Source organism: Syngnathus scovelli, chromosome 17, assembly GCF_024217435.2.
Source record: "Syngnathus scovelli strain Florida chromosome 17, RoL_Ssco_1.2, whole genome shotgun sequence".
NCBI classification, from domain to species: Eukaryota; Metazoa; Chordata; class Actinopteri; order Syngnathiformes; family Syngnathidae; genus Syngnathus; species Syngnathus scovelli.
In genome coordinates this window covers 12,880,627-12,903,118 of record NC_090863.1, presented here as the reverse complement: position 1 = coordinate 12,903,118, position 22,492 = coordinate 12,880,627, and the positions used below count along the sequence as shown (strand labels likewise).

The 22,492-nt window shown below is 42.9% G+C and overlaps 1 protein-coding gene across 1 annotated transcript in view; it reads left to right on the top strand.

The window, feature by feature from the left end:
- The first annotated feature begins 4,068 nt into the window (after positions 1-4,068).
- Positions 4,069-22,492, top strand: part of LOC125984902 (pinopsin) — a 31,543-nt gene continuing 13,119 nt past the window's right edge. The window contains exons 1-2 of the mRNA XM_049747217.1: positions 4,069-5,055; positions 17,740-18,068. Coding sequence (XP_049603174.1) covers positions 4,677-5,055; positions 17,740-18,068 — 708 coding nt within the window. The 5' untranslated portion in view covers positions 4,069-4,676. The remainder of the gene's footprint in view (positions 5,056-17,739; positions 18,069-22,492) is intronic.

The following is a 22,492-nucleotide window of genomic DNA, read 5'->3' as shown; positions in this document are numbered from 1 at the left end:
TCGAGGACAGGCGTTGGAATTCAAGCTCTGGACAAGTTGGAGTCTTCGGTGTTTTCGGAAAGTGACAGCGCGTGCAAAACACAAGACCAAAGAACCTGAAGGTCCAACTCCGCAATCTCTGGAATCTGAGGCAGACGTGCGAACGGCTAGGAAGAAAGCCGAAATTTCCGTCATGAAAAACAACCCAATATGTTCAGAATGTCTTTGTGTTTCTGCTTGACGTATAAAACAATAAGGTAGGCTGCATAAAACACGAACGTCGACATATATCTCTGGAGATGTATTGTTCACGTTGTGCCTCGATAAAAGCATTTAAAAGCGTCAGCAGCTCTTTCAATCAACTTCACGTTATTATCACATTTTCCATGGTCTTCAGAAAAAAAGGCTTATAGTTATCATTAAGGATTGATCGATATTGCTTTCAAGAGCTGTTGAAAGTTATCTGAAAAGACAAATAATGGATGTCCAATCATTTTGAGATACTCTGATGCGTTCCTATTATGTTAGCCTGAGATTATAGTTAGTTGATCAATGCAATCTCAAAGAACTTGGCTTGGTTTCCCATCCAAAAGCTCTTTTGCAATCACACTTACTCAAGGTTACTGACAAATCCCAATCACATATGCTCTTAAAACTACAAGGACTTGGACAAACGGGGATGAGCGGACAAATATTGCACCTGGCAACCAGAGTGGGGCATTTGAAACTATTTGGCTGTCGTCAGACGACAATTTCCCTTTTCACGTGTTGAGACACGGTGATGGATGGATGTTTCATTCAAAAGGTTCTTTAGTCAAGGGTTGTTGTTGTTGTTGTTGTTGTTGCCTTTTAGTAACTTTTAGTTAGTGATGCCAGTGACCTTCAGATTATACACAACTAGAGGCAGAAATAAATCCTACTAACTGACTTTTAAATTCAATTCAAGTTGATGGAAACACCTAGTTGACCTAGAAATGTGACCAAATACCACCTGGCCAGTCCCACTGAGATGATTAAATAAGGTTGATCTTCACCACAGAACCTGAGTGCCTTAATTAGGGCAGAATATGTTGTCAGAGTAAATGTCGCGCAACATTTCTCTCGGGTAATTACCTTGTTGGAGTGCATCACGAGTGTTATTTAGTGGGCACGCACGGATTCGTACGCACCTTGGAGAGAAACACTAACTTTCACTTTTAGCTCTGTAACGCTCCCCTGGCACCGCATCGGAAAAAGTTGGGCATACGTATATTTGAAGGCCACCGAATGCCAGCTTTTAATCACATGGGCCTACTTTTAATTGCCATATAGTGGTTGACATCTTGAACCACTCGTTGTGGTGAATCTTTGTCTGCACGGACTAAAAAGCCAAACATGCAACATCGGGTAATTGCAGGGATATACGGTGAAGACGAAGAATTTGTTGATCCTGCAGTAGACAGATTTAGAAATTAATTAGATGTTTGGGGTCTTCTTAATTAAACAAAGGTCGTGCTGTTCTTTCCCTCAAAATAAGAAAGGCGTTTAACCGAAAACCATGAAACCCAAGCGATTGGCGCTGGTGCAAACGAGATTTTTTCTTTTAATTGTTTTGGATTGCTTATAAAGTGTTGTTTGTACATGCCTCTCATTTTGTGGATTACCAACCGCCCTTTGTATTTTAGACAGACAACTAAATAAATAACAAACTAATTGACAAATACACGTTAATCTAACAAAAAGCCAATTGTAAATAAGCCACAGAAATGTTATGATAGCGACAAATAAAAATAAACATGTCTTCATCACGGAGAACGCAGCGTAGACACAAACTAACATTTGCAACAAAATGTTCACGCACGTGCTAATTTTCAAAGGTTTATGATTTAAGGAGTTACCCTTCTAATGTGATTCTGTTTCTACTTTGAGATTTTCAGTGCTGATAGAATGCAGTCATGTTAAACTCCCTCAACTGTCATCCAGGAAACCAAAATCACCACGTTTCTAGACCAAAGCATTTCTTTGCCCAGCCAGCGTGAGTTTAACTTGAACTTTGCTCACCTCATATTCTGTCTGTCTGCGAATACAATTATATCAAGTTGTTTACATGGCTTATAATTCTTGAGAGCCAGGAAATGAACAGCAGAATTATTTTTTTAACGCTCCTCAAGGCAGGTGCAGAGGATGTAACTTTGGATAATTCCACTCGTCACTTGAACCAAGATGAGCTCGTATTCCCAAAGCTTTTTTGTTTGTTTGTTTGTTTTTCTATCTGATGCTGTTTAAATCTGTTCTAGTTTATTCTATAAACCTTTTTAAAATAATGCATCTGTTTACCGACAATGAGCAGCAGTTTTTACTCTGCAACATTTCACTCCCCCGAGTGTGCAAATTTGCTTGCTCATCCTACAAGGGACACTGTTGAAATATTTGAAATATTTTTCAATTTTCATTCATTATAAAATCCACTTTCAATTTCGATAGTATGCAAAAATAAATAAATAAATGTGTTCCATGACATCAACGGACATATTTATAGAAAATTAGGTCCACAAGTTTTGACCACTCTGTTTAATCTTGTGTTTGATATGCAACCAATCATTTACCAGAAAAAGAGAAAAAAAAGATTTGTGGTGCTTCGTGATTGTTTTACACATGCTAAATGTATTTAGTGGTGTTGTCATTTTGCCCCACTTCTTCAACCCATCAGTGTGACGGGTCTGAGTCTGTTTAGTTCCTTCTGCTTTTCTTACAATTGTCCCTTTCCTATTTCTGGGAGAGTTTATTTTCTCTTTCTGGATTCCAGTCTGAGGACGCCAGTCCTTCGCTGCTATTTACGCACAGAATGAGACCCTAATGGCGCAGATGCCGTGAACGGCCTGTAAAAACTCGATTTCCTATAAGAAATGCTGTCAGTGGGAGGTGAATTATTCTACTCAGGAGCGACTTATATGTGAATTTTTTTCGCAAATTTTCAAAATTCAAAAATCCGTGATGTAGTGAAACCGCGATAAACGAACCGCGATGTAGCAAAGGATTACTGTCATTTGACCTGCAAGTGACGTCAGCAGAGCGGCACGGCGGTTGTTTACATAAGGACAAAGGATTCTATCACGGGATGACGAAGATGACGAAGGGCCCCGCGTTTGAAGGATTTAATGATTTGGAGTGACACAAGGTTTGAAAAACGTATTTATGTTATAGTTATTTGATATATTTTATTTCGTGTAGCAACTTGTATATGTTTTTATCGTTACAGTTCAGTAGTTGTTGGCTCGGTGAACTCTTGTTTTGTTAAATAAAGAGCCGTTTACCAAACCCACGTGTTTCCTGGTACTTTGTTAACGCTACAATATAGTTGTGTTGCGGCGTTGTTGACATAAAGGACGAGGAATTTGATCGATGGATTTAATGATTAGGAGTGACACAGATGGTTTGATAATATTGTTGTTATATGATAGTTATTTGAAATTGACTTTATATATCGTTATACGGGTCTGTGGAATAATTAGAAATGCAACTTACGAGTCCGACGTCAGCGGCGCATATGTGGCGCATACGCGGCATTGTTTACATAAAGGACGATCGGTGGATTTAATGAATTGGAGTGACACAGATGGTTTGATGAACGTGTTATTTATGTAATGCTTATTTGAATAACTCTGAATGTTACGTCAGGCCCGTTCTCAGCTCCTCGTTTGTGTATATGTCACGTTAGCATACCGTATCGTTTAGCCTGTTGTTGCTGGTTCATGTCTGTTCTTGGTGTTGGATTTTGACAAATAAATTTGCCCCAAAAGTGCTACTTATACTCCGGTGCGACTTGTATATGTTTTTTTTCACTGTATTGTGCATTTTATGGCTGGTGCGACTTATACTCCGGTGCGGCTTATAGTCCGAAAATTACGGTACATATGACACACATACATATATACACATACATATATACACGTGTGTGTGTGTGTATGTATGTGTGTGTGTATGTATGTATGTGTGTGTGTGTATGTATGTATGTATGTATGTACGTACGTATATATATATATATATGTATATATATATATATATATATATATATATATATACACACACACACACATATGTACACTTAAGCAAATCAGTACCGTTAGTAGAGAATTCCCCTGAGAATATTTAGCTTCTTTTTGCCTGCACACGTAAAGCGCGTTGGGTTCGAGCGCATGCAGTTCTACATGTCGTCCACGAAATGATGATGATAGCGATGAAGATGGTCTGATTGGTCGTGATGCCGCTCAGTCTTTCCCACTGCACCGGCGCGCCTTACGTCAGCAGCCTTGCTCCGCCAAGAGTGATTTAAACACGGCCAGAGTGGGAAGGTGTCTGAGAGGGAGGCGCGAGCGTCTGTAGAAAGAGCCAGTGTGAGTGTGCATGCACACTGCCACACGGTGGAGCAAAGCCTTATGAAACTTTTTTCCTCCCTTATTACTTAGCCCCTTCTCATACACTTTGAGAAGTTCTAATCACCCCCACCGCCCTTTCAAAATAAAAATTTGCACTAAATTATGACCCAAGGTTTTAAAAGAGAAATTTGATGGCTGGACATAAAATCCTTTGTCCGCTCACACACGTAAAGAGAAAGCCCAACAACAACATCATCATCAACAACAACAACTGCAACTGTCGTGTAATTGTGGACGTCAATTAGTTGGCGCGCAGTGGCCGCCCAGTGCGCCTACGCCGCGATGCTTTTGTCCAACGTGAGCCTGAGCATCTGCGCCGGCTTCAACAGTGCCTTGCACGCCGTAGCCGGGGAAGGGCACCCGGAGCCGGGAGGCGGCTCTCAGCGCTCCACCCTCAGTCCGACAGGGAACCTCGTCGTGGCCGTGTGCTTGGGCTTCATCGGCACTTTTGGACTTGTCAACAACTTGCTGGTGCTGGTTCTCTACTGCCGCTACAAGATACTGCGCTCGCCCATCAACTTGCTCCTGATTAACATTTCCATCAGCGACTTGCTGGTGTGCGTGTTGGGGACGCCGTTCAGCTTTGCGGCCAGCACACAGGGAAGGTGGCTCATTGGAGCGAAGGGCTGCGTATGGTACGGCTTTGCCAACTCTCTCTTTGGTAAGTACGCTCGCTACTCTTTCCACAACGTGAATTCGTGTATTTCATTGACGGACGTTTAGCGGCTGGAGGCTTTCCAGATTGCCAAGATCGATGATTCACGGCTAAATTCACGCTTTCTGTATTTAAACGAAGGAAGGAAGGAAGGAAGGAAGGCAGGGAGGGATGAACGGACTGACTGAGAACACGTTTTCTCACAATCATTGTGTTCATCACAAGTTTGAGTCAAGCCTGCCTGGAAACATAGCGTGCGTGAAAACAATGGATTTTTAATGACGATTCTCAAACTGCCTATTGGGCAAAAATGCGCACGTTTTGTATTGCACTCCTCGTTGATTGCGGCTGTGGTCATGCTATTTCACGGTAATTATAGACTCCGCAGTTGCGCATCATGCTCTTAAATGCGGCAATTAGTGACGTTTTCTGGTGTAAATGAGCATTGTTCCTATTGGGGGATACCTTTAAAGACATCCCCGTTCCACCCTTACGCATGCCACAGCCTGCGTGAAGGACAGTTGAGTACCACAGCTCGTATGTATATATATATATATATATATATATATATATATATATATATATATATATATATATATATATATATATATATATATATATGGATGACATTTAAGTGCGCTCATTAACGCGACTTTACAAGCGCGTCCTTAATATAGACTGCCTGGTGATGATTGTGGCAATGGCGTATTTGGGTTCTTGTGACCGCGCGCACAGGATGAGGGGGAGTGCATATGGTCGTTAAATATTGCCGATGTTATTGTCTATTGGATATTGTTATTGAGTGCGCCTGGGGCAGCCGATGCTCCATTGCCCCTCATTTAGCTGTGGCGCACGCTCCTTGGGTTATGAGCAGGCGGAGGGAGGCACAAGCAAGGCAAGAGGGACACTTTTAATAAGAAACGGGACCCTGGTGTCGCTACGTACCTTTGCTGGGATCATAAAGAGTGAGCGTGGTGATGGAAATGATGAAAAATGGCCCGTTCACCTGAAACCAGGCCAGGCGGTGAAAATAACAAGCCCTCATGTGTGCACCTCTTTAAATGCAGTCAAATCAGCGGCTCTGCATAATTCATAGAAGGGCAATTTGATCAGAAAACAGCTCATCTGTTTGATCTGTTTTGACCTGGTGCAACAACCTGGCAATGTCCAATGAGGGGAGCCGCTCTCATTGGCTCAGAAACAAGTCAGCTGTGCTCACTTCCACCTCATTGTAAAGGCCCCCTCAAATTTACAAAAATACCAAAAGAAAACCCCAACCATGCACTTTGCACTGGAAACAAAAATGAATGCTTTAATGTTTGGTTTTAACTGCTCAGTTTTTCATCCATCATCTCCAGCTCCAGCACGCCCGTGGGGACTAAGCGGTTCAGAAAATGGATGGATGTTTGAGTGAGTGAACAAAACAAATAATAGCTATCTAAAAGTGTCAGTGTGCTTTTAAATATGTTGCATTACAAAGGCACATCCTCGCAATTGTTAAAACTGCGACATACAAGGCAAATCTATCAGCGCTGTTCTTGTTTTGTGTTTTAGTCGTTTATCTTATTCTCATTACGTGTTTGTACAACACGGGACACATCCATCAATCCACCAAATTTTACGCTCACTTACTCTGAAACATTTCCTCCAGCTCGTCTGTCTTAACAATGAAACCGTGTCACCTTATGCGCAACTTTTAATAGGATCACAAAATAATCCATCCATCCATCCATCCATTTTCTGTACCGCTTGTCCCCACGGGGTTCGCGGGCGTGCTGGAGCCTATCCCAGCCGTCATCGGGCAGTAGGCGGGGGACACCCTGAACTGGTTGCCAGCTGATCGCAGGGCACACAGAGAGAGACAAACAACCATTCGCACTCACACCTAGGCACAATTTGGAGTGCTCAATCGGCCTACCAAGCATGTTTTTGGGATGAGGGAGGAAACCGGAGTGCCCGGAGAAACCCACGCGGGCACGGGGAGAACATGCAAACTACACACAGGGAGGGTCGGAGGTGGCATTGAACCAGCACCCTCCTTACTGTGAGGCAGTGCTACACCGAGCCGCCCTCGCAAAGAAAGATCGAATAACATTTCTATTCGTTTTCAGTACATTCTTTCTCAAGCCTATGCACGATAAGCTGCAGTCGCCGGTCATAAACTTACCGCAGTTTTGTGGCAGGGCTCGTATATCTTTGGCTGGCTACTTAGTATGCGCGTTGAAAAAACGCTGCTTTTTAATTTTCATCAAGTTCCGAAGCGTTTTTTTTTTTTTTAAAACAGCATCGCATATAACAAAGTCAGCCACCCAATAGTGTAGTACAGGGGTGTCCAGTCCTCGGGCGGGGGCCGCATTCCTCCGTGTTTTCCAAGTTTCCCTCCCTCGTTAAACACACCTGATTCAATGATCAGGCTCCTGCAGAACGTGAGGATGAACTGATCATTTCAATCAGGTGTGTTTAATGAGGGAGGGAAACTTGGAAAACATGGAGGAATGCGGCCCTCGAGGACTGGACTTGGACACCCCTGCCTTACACCCAGTGCCAAAAGTCCCAATGATCGTGAGCAGCAGGGGGGGCCCCATTTCAACCCCTTACACTGAGTGCCAAGCAGGGAAGAAATGGGTACCATTGTTATAGTCACTGGTATGACTCGGCAGGGGTTTGAACCCACCACCTCCCAATCTCAGGGCGGACACTCTCCTCTTAGGCCACTGAGCTGGTAAACACTCGTATCGTAGTATAACACTTATAGTCGTTTTTAAATAACGTGCATACCTATAAATATTGTTATCCAATATATCTACTGCAATTTCACATTAGATTGCTGGTTTGAAAATTGCTTTTAATATTATTATAGTTTTATCATAGAAAATTTGCAACACAGTTGCTCGTGTAACCATAAAACCATACATGTCGCATGCACTGAGAGCAAGGCTTCCATAGGGTAGTGGTTAGTGCTCTGGGCTTTCACCCCAGCGACCCAGGTTCGAATCTCAGTGGGACCCAAAAAATTTTATCATAGAAAATTTGCAACACAGTTGCTCGTGTAACCATAAAACCATACATGTCGCATGCACTGACAGCAAGGCTTCCATAGGTTAGTGGTTAGTGCTCTGGGCTTTCACCCCAGCGACCCAGGTTCGAATCTCAGTGGGACCCAAAAAATTTTATCATAGAAAATTTGCAACACAGTTGCGCGTGTAACCATAAAACCATACATGTCGCATGCACTGACAGCAAGGCTTCCATAGGTTAGTGGTTAGTGCTCTGGGCTTTCACCCCAGCGACCCAGGTTCGAATCTCAGTGGGACCCAAAAAATTTTATCATAGAAAATTTGCAACACAGTTGCGCGTGTAACCATAAAACCATACATGTCGCATGCACTGACAGCAAGGCTTCCATAGGGTAGTGGTTAGTGCTCTGGGCTTTCACCCCAGCGACCCAGGTTCGAATCTCAGTGGGACCCAAAAAATTTTATCATAGAAAATTTGCAACACAGTTGCTCGTGTAACCATAAAACCATACATGTCGCATGCACTGACAGCAAGGCTTCCATAGGGTAGTGGTTAGTGCTCTGGGCTTTCACCCCAGCGACCCAGGTTCGAATCTCAGTGGGACCCAAAAAATTTTATCATAGAAAATTTGCAACACAGTTGCTCGTGTAACCATAAAACCATACATGTCGCATGCACTGACAGCAAGGCTTCCATAGGGTAGTGGTTAGTGCTCTGGGCTTTCACCCCAGCGACCCAGGTTCAAATCTCAGTGGGACCCAAAAAATTAGGGTTAGGGGTTAGGGGTAGAGGTGGGGTTAGAGGTAGGTTAAGGGGTAGGTTAAGGGGTAGGGTAAAGGTTGGGGCTAGGGTTAGGGTAAGGGTTAGAGGTAGGGTTACGGTTAGGGTTAGGGCTAGAGGTAGGATTAGGGTTAGGGCTAGAGGTGGGGTTAGGGGTAAGGGTGGGGTTAGAGGTAGGGGTAGAGGTGGGGTTAGGGTTAGAGGTGGGGTTAGAGGGAAAGTTAGAGGTGGGATTAGAGGTGGGGTGAGGGTTAGAGGTAGGGGTGGGGTTAGAGGTAGGGTTAGAGGTGGGGTGAGGGTTAGAGGTAGGGGTGGGGTTAGAGGTAGGGTTAGGGTTAGGGTTAGGATTAGAGGTGGGGTTAGGGTGGGGGTTAGAGGTGGGGTTAGAGGTAGGGTGAGGGTTAGAGGTGGGGTTAGAGGTAGGGTGAGGGTTAGAGGTAGGGTGAGGGTTAGAGGTGGGGTTAGAGGTGGGGGTAGGGTTAGAGGTAGGGTGAGGGTTAGAGGTGGGGTTAGGGTTAGAGGTGGGGTTAGGGTTAGAGGTAGGGTGAGGGTTAGAGGTGGGGTTAGAGGTGTGGTTAGGGTTAGAGGTAGGGTTAGGGTTAGAGGTAGGGTGAGGGTTAGAGGTTGGGTTAGGGTTAGAGGTGGGGTTAGAGGTGGGGTTAGAGGTGGGGTTAGAGGTAGGGTTAGAGGTAGGGTGAGGGTTAGAGGTTGGGTTAGGGTTAGGGGTAGGGTTAGAGGTTGGGTTAGGGTTAGAGGTAGGGTTAGAGGTGGGGTTAGAGGTAGGGTTAGAGGTAGGGTGAGGGTTAGGGGTAGGGTTAGAGGTGGGGTTAGAGGTGGGGTTAGAGGTAGGGTTAGAGGTGGGGTTAGAGGTGGGGTTAGAGGTGGGGTTAGGGTTAGAGGTAGGGTGAGGGTTAGAGGTAGGGTTAGAGGTGGCGTTAGAGGTGGGGTTAGGGTTTTTTTGAATCTTGTAGTTTTTTTTTTTCCCAAGGGTGAGGGTTAGAGGTGGGGTAGGGGTGGGGTTAGGGTTAGGGGTGGGGCTAGAGGTGGGGTTATGGTAGTTTTTTTTTTTTTTTTTTTTTTTTTCAAAAAAAAAAAAAAAAAAAAAAAACACGGTAGTTTAACTACCATGTATGGTAGTTTAACTACCATATGGTAGTTTTTTTTTTTTTTTTTTTTCAAAAAAAAAAAAAAAAAAAAAAAAACACGGTAGTTTAACTACCATGTATGGTAGTTTAACTACCATATGGTAGTTTTTTTTTTTTTTTTTTTTTTTTTCAAAAAAAAAAAAAAAAAAAAAAAACACGGTAGTTTAACTACCATGTATGGTAGTTTAACTACCATATGGTAGTTTTTTTTTTTTTTTTTTTTCAAAAAAAAAAAAAAAAAAAAAAAAAACACGGTAGTTTAACTACCATGTATGGTAGTTTAACTACCATATGGTAGTTTTTTTTTTTTTTTTTTTTTTTTTTTTTTCAAAAAAAAAAAAAAAAAAAAAAAACACGGTAGTTTAACTACCATGTATGGTAGTTTAACTACCATATGGTAGTTTTTTTTTTTTTTTTTTTTCAAAAAAAAAAAAAAAAAAAAAAACACGGTAGTTTAACTACCATGTATGGTAGTTTAACTACCATATGGTAGTTTTTTTTTTTTTTTTTCAAAAAAAAAAAAAAAAAACACGGTAGTTTAACTACCATGTATGGTAGTTTAACTACCATATGGTAGTTTTTTTTTTTTTTTTTCAAAAAAAAAAACAAAAAAACGGTAGTTTAACTACCATATGGTAGTTAAACTACCATACATGGTAGTTAAACTACCGTGTTTTTTTTTTTTTTTTTGAAAAAAAAAAACTACCATATGGTAGTTAAACTACCATACATGGTAGTTAAACTACCGTGTTGTTTTTTTTTTTTTGGAAAAAAAAAAAAAAAAAAAAAAAACTACCATATGGTAGTTAAACTACCATACATGGTAGTTAAACTACCGTGTTTTTTTTTTTTTTTGAAAAAAAAAAAAAAACTACCATATGGTAGTTAAACTACCATACATGGTAGTTAAACTACCGTGTTTTTTTTTTTTTTTTGAAAAAAAAAAAAAAACTACCATATGGTAGTTAAACTACCATACATGGTAGTTAAACTACCGTTTTTTTTTTTTTTTTTTTTTTTTTTTTTTTTTTTTTTGAAAAAAAAAAAAAAAAAAAAACCTACCATATGGGTTAAACCCTACCTCTAACCCCACCTCTAACCCCACCTCTAACCCCACCTCTAACACTAACCCTACCTCTAACCCTACCCCTAACCCTCACCCTACCTCTAACCCTAACCCCACCTCTAACCCCACCTCTAACCCCACCTCTAACCCTACCTCTAACCCCACCTCTAACCCTACCTCTAACCCCACCTCTAACCCCACCTCTAACCCCACCCCTAACCCTACCTCTAACACTAACCCTACCCCTAACCCTCACCCTACCTCTAACCCTAACCCCACCTCTAACCCTACCTCTAACCCTACCTCTAACCCCACCTCTAACCCCACCTCTAACCCTACCTCTAACCCCACCTCTAACCCCACCTCTAACCCCACCCCTAACCCTACCTCTAACACTAACCCTACCCCTAACCCTCACCCTACCTCTAACCCTAACCCCACCTCTAATCCCACCTCTAACCCTACCTCTAACCCCACCTCTAACCCTAACCCTACCTCTAACCCCACCTCTAACCCCACTTCTAACCCTACCTCTAACCCTACCTCTAACCCCACCTCTAACCCCACCTCTAACCCCACCTCTAGCCCCACCTCTAACCCCACCTCTAACCCTAACCCTAACCCCACCTCTAACCCTAACACTAACCCTACCCCTACCTCTAACCCCAACCCTAACTCTAACCCTAACCCTAACTCTAACCCTAACCCTAACCCTAACCCTACCTCTAACCCTAACCCTACCTCTAACCCTAACCCTAACCCTACCTCTAACCCTAACCCTAACCCTAACCCTACCTCTAACCCTAACCCTAACCCTACCTCTAACCCCACCCCTAACCCTAACCCTACCCCCACCTCTAACCCTAACCCTAACCCCACCCCTACCCCCACCTCTACCTCTAACCCTAACCCTAACCCTACCTCTAACCCCACCCCTAACCCTAACCCTACCCCCACCTCTAACCCTAACCCCACCCCTACCCCCACCTCTACCTCTAACCCTAACCCTACCCTTACTCCTAACCCTAACCCCACCTCTGACCCTAACCCTACCTCTGACCCTAACCCTACCTCTGACCCTACCCCTAACCCCACCTCTAACCGTAACCCTACCTCTAACCCTACCCCTAGCCCTAACCCTACCCCTAGCCCTAACCCTACCCCTAACCCTTAACCTACCTCTAACCCCACCTCTAACTCTAACCCCACCTCTAACCCTAACCCCACCTCTAACCCTAATTTTTTGGGTCCCACTGAGATTCGAACCTGGGTCGCTGGGGTGAAAGCCCAGAGCACTAACCACTACCCTATGTAAGCCTTGCTGTCAGTGCATGCGACATGTATGGTTTTATGGTTACACGAGCAACTGTGTTGCAAATTTTCTATGATAAAATTTTTTGGGTCCCACTGAGATTCGAACCTGGGTCGCTGGGGTGAAAGCCCAGAGCGCTAACCACTACACTATGGAAGCCTTGCTCTTAGTGCATGCGAAATGTATGGTTTTATGGTCACACGAGCTCGTGTAACTGATAAAACTTTTTGGGTCCCACTGAGATTCGAACCTGGGTCGCTGGGGTGAAAGACCAGAGCACTAACCACTACCCTATGGAAGCCTTGCTCTTAGTGCATGCGAAATGTATGGTTTTATGGTCACACGAGCTCGTGTAACTGATAAAAACTTTTTGGGTCCCACTGAGATTCGAACCTGGGTCGCTGGGGTGAAAGACCAGAGCACTAACCACTACCCCATAGAAGCCTTGCTCTCAGTGCATGCGACATGTATGGTTTTATGGTTACACGAGCAACTGTGTTGCAAATTTTCTATGATAAAATTTTTTGGGTCCCACTGAGATTCGAACCTGGGTCGCTGGGGTGAAAGCCCAGAGGACTAACCACTACCCTATGGAAGCCTTGCTCTCACTGCATGCGACATGTATGGTTACACGAGCAACTGTGTTGCAAATTTTCTATGATAAAATTTTTTGGGTCCCACTGAGATTCGAACCTGGGTCGCTGGGGTGAAAGCCCAGAGGACTAACCACTACCCTATGGAAGCCTTGCTCTCACTGCATGCGACATGTATGGTTACACGAGCAACTGTGTTGCAAATTTTCTATGATAAAATTTTTGGGGTCCCACTGAGATTCGAACCTGGGTCGCTGGGGTGAAAGCCCAGAGCACTAACCACTACCCTATGGAAGCCTTGCTGTCAGTGAACGCGACATGTATGGTTTTATGGTTACACGAGCAACTGTGTTGCAAATTTTCTATGATAAAATTTTTTGGGTCCCACTGAGATTTGAACCTGGGTCGCTGGGGTGAAAGCCCAGAGCACTAACCACTACCCTATGGAAGCCTTGCTGTCAGTGCATGCGACATGTATGGTTTTATGGTTACACGAGCAACTGTGTTGCAAATTTTCTATGATAAAATTTTTTGGGTCCCACTGAGATTCGAACCTGGGTCGCTGGGGTGAAAGCCCAGAGCACTAACCACTAACCTATGGAAGCCTTGCTGTCAGTGCATGCGACATGTATGGTTTTATGGTTACACGAGCAACTGTGTTGCAAATTTTCTATGATAAAACTATAATAATATTAAAAGCAATTTTCAAACCAGCAATCTAATGTGAAATTGCAGTAGATATATTGGATAACAATATTTATAGGTATACACGTTATTTAAAAACGACTATAAGTGTTATACTACGATACGAGTGTTTACCAGCTCAGTGGCCTAAGAGGAGAGTGTCCGCCCTGAGATTGGGAGGTGGTGGGTTCAAACCCCTGCCGAGTCATACCAGTGACTATAACAATGGTACCCATTTCTTCCCTGCTTGGCACTCAGTGTAAGGGGTTGAAATGGGGCCCCCCCCTGCTGCTCACGATCATTGGGACTTTTGGCAGTACATCTGGATGTCGTTTTGCTGAAGCCACACTAACCTCACTAAGTCAAGTGTTACGCTGATATTAATCTCTGAAGATGTGTTGCGCTCACATCCATACGAGCCGATTTAGTCTGATCTGACAAGAGTTTGGCTTGTGCAAGGAGGAGCGCCACATTGAAAGTATGTTGAAAGAGCCACAACTCTGACACCATTAGCATCTGCATTGCTTGTGGATGGATGACGTATCTCCTAATGGGGGTCATAAAAACAGCAAAGAATCGGATTGGTTATATTTAGATGGAACATGTTGGATTCACTTGTGAATCTTCAGTAAAAATGGTCTTTGGAGCTTGAAATTGAAAATATGTTTAAAGGCTGATGCATCAATGAATGCATGTTATATGTGCTGAGTTATCATCGTGATGAAGTTTGTTCGAGTCTCTCGGTCGGAGTCCGCTGCTTTTATAATCACAGCAGACCTTATACGCTATTGAGAACTTCCACATATTTGATTGTATCAGGAGCACAGACTCAAGCATTTTTGGCAACATACATGTTCTGAATAAATTCCTCCTGCATCATTTTCCCCGTGTCTTCCACTATATACTACATTTGACCCATTCACCTTTGACGACGGGGACTCCCAAAGGTTCCTTTTTTGCCTTTTCTAAATGACATCGATGCTGCATGTCCATGCATGCTGTTGGACTCCCGGTCCTGGGCTCAATTGGGCTCTGCACACAGTCACTGGATTAACCTTGCGGTGCTCAGCCCACTTGCTGCAACCTTGCGGTGCTCAGCCCACTTGCTGCATACTGAAGTTAGATTGCCTTTTGTGCACGCGCGCGCACGCACGCACGCACGCACGCTTGGATATCTATAATGTGAGCACAAAGATGAATGCACACGTTCAGAGGGGAGTGACTGCATATCAATATGGGCATTTTGTAGACACAACACCTGGTTGGACTGAGGTTAATTTGTCATGACAGTGAAAATTGATATTAGCATGGAAAGAACACACATCGTTATGAGGTTCCGTTGGAGACATACAGGTAACTAGTGAGTGAGGAGCATCACTGCTGTGTTCTATATCAATGTTTTGCATTGGAAAAAGATCTCAATCCCACGTTTTTCATTCAGTCCGCCTTTTCCTGGCTACATTGTATCAGTGGTGACATTATGAGCTTGATGCTTCCTATCAGACTCTGAAGCGAGAGGCGCAAGAAAGCATCAGCGCTAGGACAAAATAAAGATCCTTTCTTTATCTCGTAACGTGCTTGATTTCGGGAAATTAGATTCAGCCGTTGCCTTTGATCCGTTCATTCGATTGGAGATGCAAAAGTTGCGCTCTCTACTACATTGAATGGCCGCCTCAAGCAGCGGGAGATGGCATCATAAAAAAGGGACCTGTAATTGCGATGGAAAACACAATATTACAACTAGCAATATGTTGGCTTGACTGGAGATCACCTACTTTACTGGTCTGGAAGATTAGAACAGTCTAGAAAATGGTGTTGGTTCAGATGCTGTGCCAGTCAAACACTTCAACACACATTCAAATGTCAGGTCGTGCACACTATTTGATTGATTTATTAAGTAATAAGAATTCTGAATCTTGAAATGTTTTTGAACAAATACGAGTACACCAAAAGAGGCAGTCTATATTCACTGGCACATAGGTTGTGATCCAAAAAAAAAAGAAAAAAGTATAAAAGAGTTATGGAAAGTTGAGCCACAAGAACTTCGCACTGCCACTAATCTCATGACAGCACCTCCACGGAAAGAATGTGAAAACCGGTGTTACTAAAGCTGCCCAATTAAATCAGTAGCAGGACTTGATTTCAGAGAGGCTCTTCAGCACATTGATCAGCTGACTGAGTAGCCAGCGTGGCGTGGGTATTATTTTCAAATCAATAGAAGAACAGTGCCCATTTTCTGCTTATTGATCATTCAATGGGCCTTTCTTTATTCTGTTTAACCAATTCCACGCATCATTGCTGCGAGGTAATTATAGCCAATCGGTTCGGATCATAAGATTAGATCGGATAACTACACGCTACAATGACGACTGGCAGCTTTTTGGGAATATTTGATGCGCTAGAATAAAGAAAAACCGTGATGCAATGCATATTTTCTGTGTGGTAAATAGATAAATAAACTTACATACATATGTACATCTCTTAGCTGCGTTGGATTTGTACAGGCTGGAAATGGTGTTGAGGGCGTGCTGCATAGAGTCTGGGCTGTGAGCTAATACTGCGCAGTCATCAGCATACTTACTGATGTTGGTCATAGCTCCAACTTGGTCTTTGTGTGGGCCTGGAGCCGTCGGACGTTGAAGAGGCTCCTATGTAGGTGCTGCTCCACCTGGACACCATCTTAATGACCCTTGCCACGATGGAAGAGGCACGTAATGGCAGAGAGGAGGATGTTAAAGAGCACTAGAGCCAAGGCACAACCCTGCTTCACCCCAACATTGACCTTGAAGGGCTCTGACCTGTGAGCACTCTGCTGGAGGATACATCGAAACTTGGGTCGTACGCCTAGTTTGGAGAAGTGTTTCCACAGCGACTCACGGTTGATGGTGTTAAATGCTTCGCTGAGGTCGATGAAGGCTACGTATGTAGAGGTCCTTGTGATGTTCTCTGCTCTTCTCCATTAACTGTCTTAAGACAAAGATCATGTCTATGGTGGATCTAGTATTCCGGAAGCCACGCTGAGTTTCCGGGAGCGCAGCATCCGAGATGTGCTCGACCAGCCTGCTGAGCATGATCTTCGCCACATAGTATGTACGTACATACATAAGTACATAGGTATGTATGTACGTATTCATACATTCATACATACATAGTACATACATACATACACATACATACACATACTCTATACATACAAATGTACGTACATACGTACGCAAATATGTACGTACGTACATACATCATATACGTACGTACGTACATACGCACAAAATGAACACGAGCGAGTACATACCATATTTGTCAGAATGCTAGACAAACAGACATCAGTTTGTTAGAAACTATATTTCCAAAACAATTGACTAAGCCAAATTAAATGCAGCGAACAGCATCAAATTTTGACCTTTGATCGGAAGCATGAATATCAGAGGCACTGTCTTCTGATGTTTGGGTGAAAGTTCTCTGACCGCGCTTTGATGTTGCTGAGCTATAGAACAAATGGGAAAAGAAATACAACAACACTAAGTGGTTTGCGAGCAAGATTAATGAAGCAAGATAAGTTGTTGCCATCAGAGCAGATCAAACAGAAACACAAGCATGAGGTTGTAAGATAATAAACACGTAAGCCATCTTTTTGAAATTAATCTCATTTTTAATATGTGAAAACTTTTATGTTCACTCATGATGACTTGATGGGCTCTGATCAAGTGGATGTGTTCTTCACAATGCCCTGAGCAGAACCAAACGGCACATTTGAGCAATTATTGTTTTACCTTTCAGATTGGACCTGCCACCAAAATAATAGGAGAGCCAGCCGTAGGAGAGATGATGTTTGAAGAGATCATTTTAATAATACGTATTTTACTGTCAGGAAAAAGTTTGAACACATACGACTGCAAACTGTGCCGCTAACAGCGTATTTTCAACGCCTGCTAATAAAAGTGGTTCTTTTTAATCCTAATGATAGCATTGTTGCTTCGAGTCTCGCACAAAGATACGAAGTAGTTCAAACTTACTAAAGCGGTCTCTTGGTAAAGACCATTCACGGTTTGTTGATATAGTTGGGTTTGATGCATTTTTCCAATTTCACTGTAGGCATTGTGTCCCTCATCTCTCTGGCTGTCCTCTCCTACGAGCGCTACAGCACCATGATGACCCCGACTGAAGCCGACTCGTCCAACTACTGTAAGATCTGCTTGGGCATCACCCTTTCGTGGGTTTATTCCCTCATCTGGACCTTGCCGCCACTTATTGGCTGGAGTCACTACGGTCCAGAAGGTCCCGGGACCACCTGCTCCGTGGACTGGAAAGCCAAGACGGCCAATAACATATCTTACATCATTTGTCTGTTCATCTTCTGCCTCATTGTGCCATTGATGGTGATCGTGTTCTGCTACGGAAAGCTGCTGTGCGCCATCAGACAGGTGAGTTCTAACAAGGCAAGGGGAAGGTTTGCTACATCAAAGCAATCAGGTGAGCCAAAGTCCAACATTTTCTTATGAGAAAATGCACCCACATGTGTCATTTTCATATACCCCCATATCCTCATTTTACTAAGCTGCTGCTAATATTAAAAATAATAATAATAATAATAATAATAATAATACCACTACTACTACTAATAACAACTCTTGCTAGGAAATGTCAAATTTAACTGACTCACAGGAAAGAACATGCTAACTTCCCGAGAACACATAGTACAATTTTGTGCTATCGATGGGTTTGTACATTTACAATAAATATTTCCAATGGCCATCTGGAAACGGCATTTGGAGGTAACCATTGCTAGCATTTCACATTGTCCTGAATATCTGGAGGAAAATGCGCTACTGTATAGTCCTTTCCCTCTCTAGGGAAAGCGCATAGACTCACGCTCACACACACCCAAACAAAGTTGTTCACTGTTTGCAACCAGTTCTAGAGCAAATTTCCAGGATTGCAGACTACTCCATCTGTGAGAATCATGTCTGTCAAATCAACGCACATGAGTTTTTTTGCATCAGCACACTCGTGTCTTATCTGAATGGGTGAATGGGTGAATGTGAGGCATTGTAAAGCGCTTTAGGCACCATGTGGTATCCATCAAAGCCGCCATTTACCATGTTTATCTTGTACATTTCCCTGCAATCTAAGGCGTGATATTGACACAGCAAAGTGGTGGAAAGAATGTCAATCACTCTCGGCACAACTTCCTTCAGTCAAGACAAGTGTGTCGATGTTTCTCTGATTAAATTGAAGTTGGTTCTTTGACAACTCCAGATTTTTGTCCATTTCCAAAAAAATGATTTGTGTATTGGAAGAAAGAGCCAAAGTGAGTCAATTGCATTTCGTTTTATTCGGTGCTGCTGCGTTATTTGAAGGTGACGGGGCTGTCATTTGGGACATATTAAAGGGAAGGTGCCGACGAAATGTGGAAAGTTCAAATCCCTCATCTAATAACGGGGCACTCAAGTGAACAGTCCGCATGGGGGTGGGTGATTCGTATTTAATTTGGGCCTTGAGATTGATGGGAAAACAAGGATTTGGGAAATATTTGTCTTCTTTGAGTTCTCCTCACAATTAAGAAATAAAACCGGCAACATATAAAGAGAACAGTCAAATGTTTAGGGATCATCCTTATTTTGTTACGGAAACCGGTAACTGCTCATTTACGCCAGTGAAACGGATTTAAAAAGATTTAAAACATCGTGTTTGAATCATCAGGTTGAAAAGGAGCAGTTGGTCAATAATTTGGGTCATGTCCCCCAAACCTGCGGTCTGAATGATGCAACTCACAAATCCCTGTGATTTTGAGCAATTCACTCATGCTTTAAATTTCGCCAACATCCTTTAGGCTATGTGACACAGTTAGAAATGGGGCGGGAGGGTCGAGGGGGAATGAAGATATCAAGAGAAAGTCTAGCAGCCTGCCAGAGAGATGAAAGCGAAGCGGATGGCTGCGCTGCTATGGGAATCTCATTCAAAGTGCCGGGCCCGACCATCAAATGGAGTGACCTTGTATCAGTCAGTGGTAGTAAATTCATTCGCCACAAGCATTTTTACCCCCAAGTCTCAGACCATTTGCTAATGCTAATGATCAAATCACCCAACGTAGGCACAGGGTGCTGAAGAACATTTCCATGCAAATGAGCTGCTCTCGGGATGAAATAAATTCAACCATCTACTTAACCGTCGAGTCAAATCATTTCTTCTAGGTGTGGGAAGACGTGTGATCTTGTAAAGAATCAAGTCCATGTTGTTGCACCAAAATGATTTGTTAGAATAATAACAACCACTCATTATGATATCACAAAACAGAGACAAAATAAATCGAGAGCGCTGCCATGCTGTTTTGATTTGCACTTTCAGAAAGTCATTTATTGAACACACGTTCAGTATTGAATTTACGATCTGGCTATTTGACATTTTGGAAGTGTTTTCCAGCATATTTTCATCATGTTATTTTGGCCAAAAGCTTTTGAAAATCGTAGTCTAATCTGAGTCCAAAGTAGCGGCCTGCCAAGATGCAATAAAAATTCATCCAAGCTATCATCTCACGGTAACCTTGACTTTTGGTTGTCAAAATCCGATCATTTCATCCCCATACGTAAGTAAGAATCTGTGCCAAAGTCCCTTGTGGCGTCAAGGAGTACATCACATTCGTGAAAATAGGGCCATTCCGAAACACGTGCCTCTAGCCAAAGTTCCGATAGCACAGCTGCACCAAATTGACATGCGTTTAAGTGGGAAAATGTCTGGACTCGTACTCTGACCGTAAAAATAAAAGTGCTACGATACTATCGCACCTATACTACTTTGCCCGACTGACATCGAATTTCAGGCTGTTGGAGCCATGTCAACCACATGGAGATACTTCAAGATAATCCGACTGTAAATCATACGATCAATTCGGTCTGGCTAGCCCCATCGCCGACGTGCTGCCAACTACGCTTCTGTCACGAAGCTGTCGTGTTGTTGTTTCATAGTACATCCAGTAAGAGAGAGAAGTGCATACGCAACAGAGCGTCAATCCAATTGTTCTGTGGAAGCAGCCTTGTACTGTATTTGTTTCTACTCTCTTTATTTTGTCGTTAATACGCAGAAGTAGCGTGGTGTCTGTCGATCCACTATATTTGACATTCTTTTTAATCTCTTATTTCAGCACTCATTTGATGCAGCACGCCTTTGGTTGGGAATGAAAAACAGCATCGTAGGCTACATTTCAATCAAATGTGAGGCAACATTGCTCCAGAAACATGCTGTCGGATGTTCCAGTGTCAGTATTGACAAGTTGCCACTCCAAAAAAGTGTTAGTGGAGTTTGCGTTGTGTTTTGAGCGATGTTTGATGAAAAGAACGCATTTTCATCACAACAGCAAGATGTACATACTGACATCATCAAGTATCGGCATCCCTAAGATTTTCAATAATTGACTTTGTTGGAACTAGGAAGTGGTCTATGACTTTAATAATCCATTGAGCAGTTGATTGAAAAGAGTCATCTACATTGAATTGGGATTCTGAAGACCTGTTTCTATGAAGGATTTGCATTTAATAGAATCAAACTATCTTAATGACAATAAGCGTTGCCATAGCAAAAGTCTGTATGGATAAAGTTCAACTTGCCATAGCTGATGTCACGTCGTTCTTCTTTGGACTGAATCAATTGCACATATCTCGCTTTAAGCGAAGTAGTACTGCGCACCTCAAAGTGCTTCAAGATACAAAATAACACAATTGAGCCAATTCCTAATGATCAAATCATTGATTACTCAGGCCATCCCTAGTGGGAACATAATAGACTTTCTACAAGAACACATGGACAACATCTGTGACTCTGCTCCTTTCACAGTAAGACACAACGGTTGCTGCTGTTGCATATAGTACATACATGTAGAGTAGATACATTTCCCAATAGCCGATTCCCATCAAATAACCGCATTCCTGTAATAGCAGATTTGTTTATGTGATCATCCATCACGCTAATCGATATCCATTTCTGCTGCCGAGGCTCCTCATGCTCCTCGCTACACTGACTCTGTATACATGGAGGAATTCAACCTTAACACACACTACATACACAATCATGGCAGAATTAAAAAAAAAAATATATATATATATACATACATGTTTGCAATATATAACTCACACCTAGGGACAATTTGGAATGCTCAATCGGCCTACCAAGCATGTTTTTGGCATATGGGAGGAAACCGGAGTGCCCGGAGAAAACCCACGCGGGCCCGGGGAGAACATGCAAACTCCACACAGGGTGGAATCGGACCCGCACCCTCCTAACTGTGAGGTGGACGTGCTACCCAGTGCGCCACCGAGCCGCCGTATACGTGTATATATAGCTAGGACATAGTAAATGTGAACATGTGGAATGGACAGTTTGCCCCCTCGTCCAATCTGCGAGCCGCTATCATCTAGAACCCGCTGATTGAGGAACACTTCCACCGAGCGGAGGCCACTCTACCCATTTTACAAAATCCATTTAAAATCCTGAGAGACAGATAAATCGGATGAAAAGGTATAATCAAGTTGAAACTATAAAATCATGATACAAAAAAAGTTCTCCGCTGCCGAAACAGGTCAGACAAAGCCAACAGAGATTGTGTCCCGCTTGATCTTTGCAATCCTCATCTGCTTTTATCTTGGGACTTTGGTTCAATTCCATCATCCATCCTGTGTTTGGTTGTTGGAACAGGGGAGCTTTTCCCAGGGTACATTTCACAACCGGAGACATAATGAGTTTTTTTTTTTTTTTTCTTCGAAACATATAGTACACATTCACACGCAACATTTAGCGACATATACGTACAAATATTCAAATGCATCATCATTAGTATGATTGTGATGAAGCATGA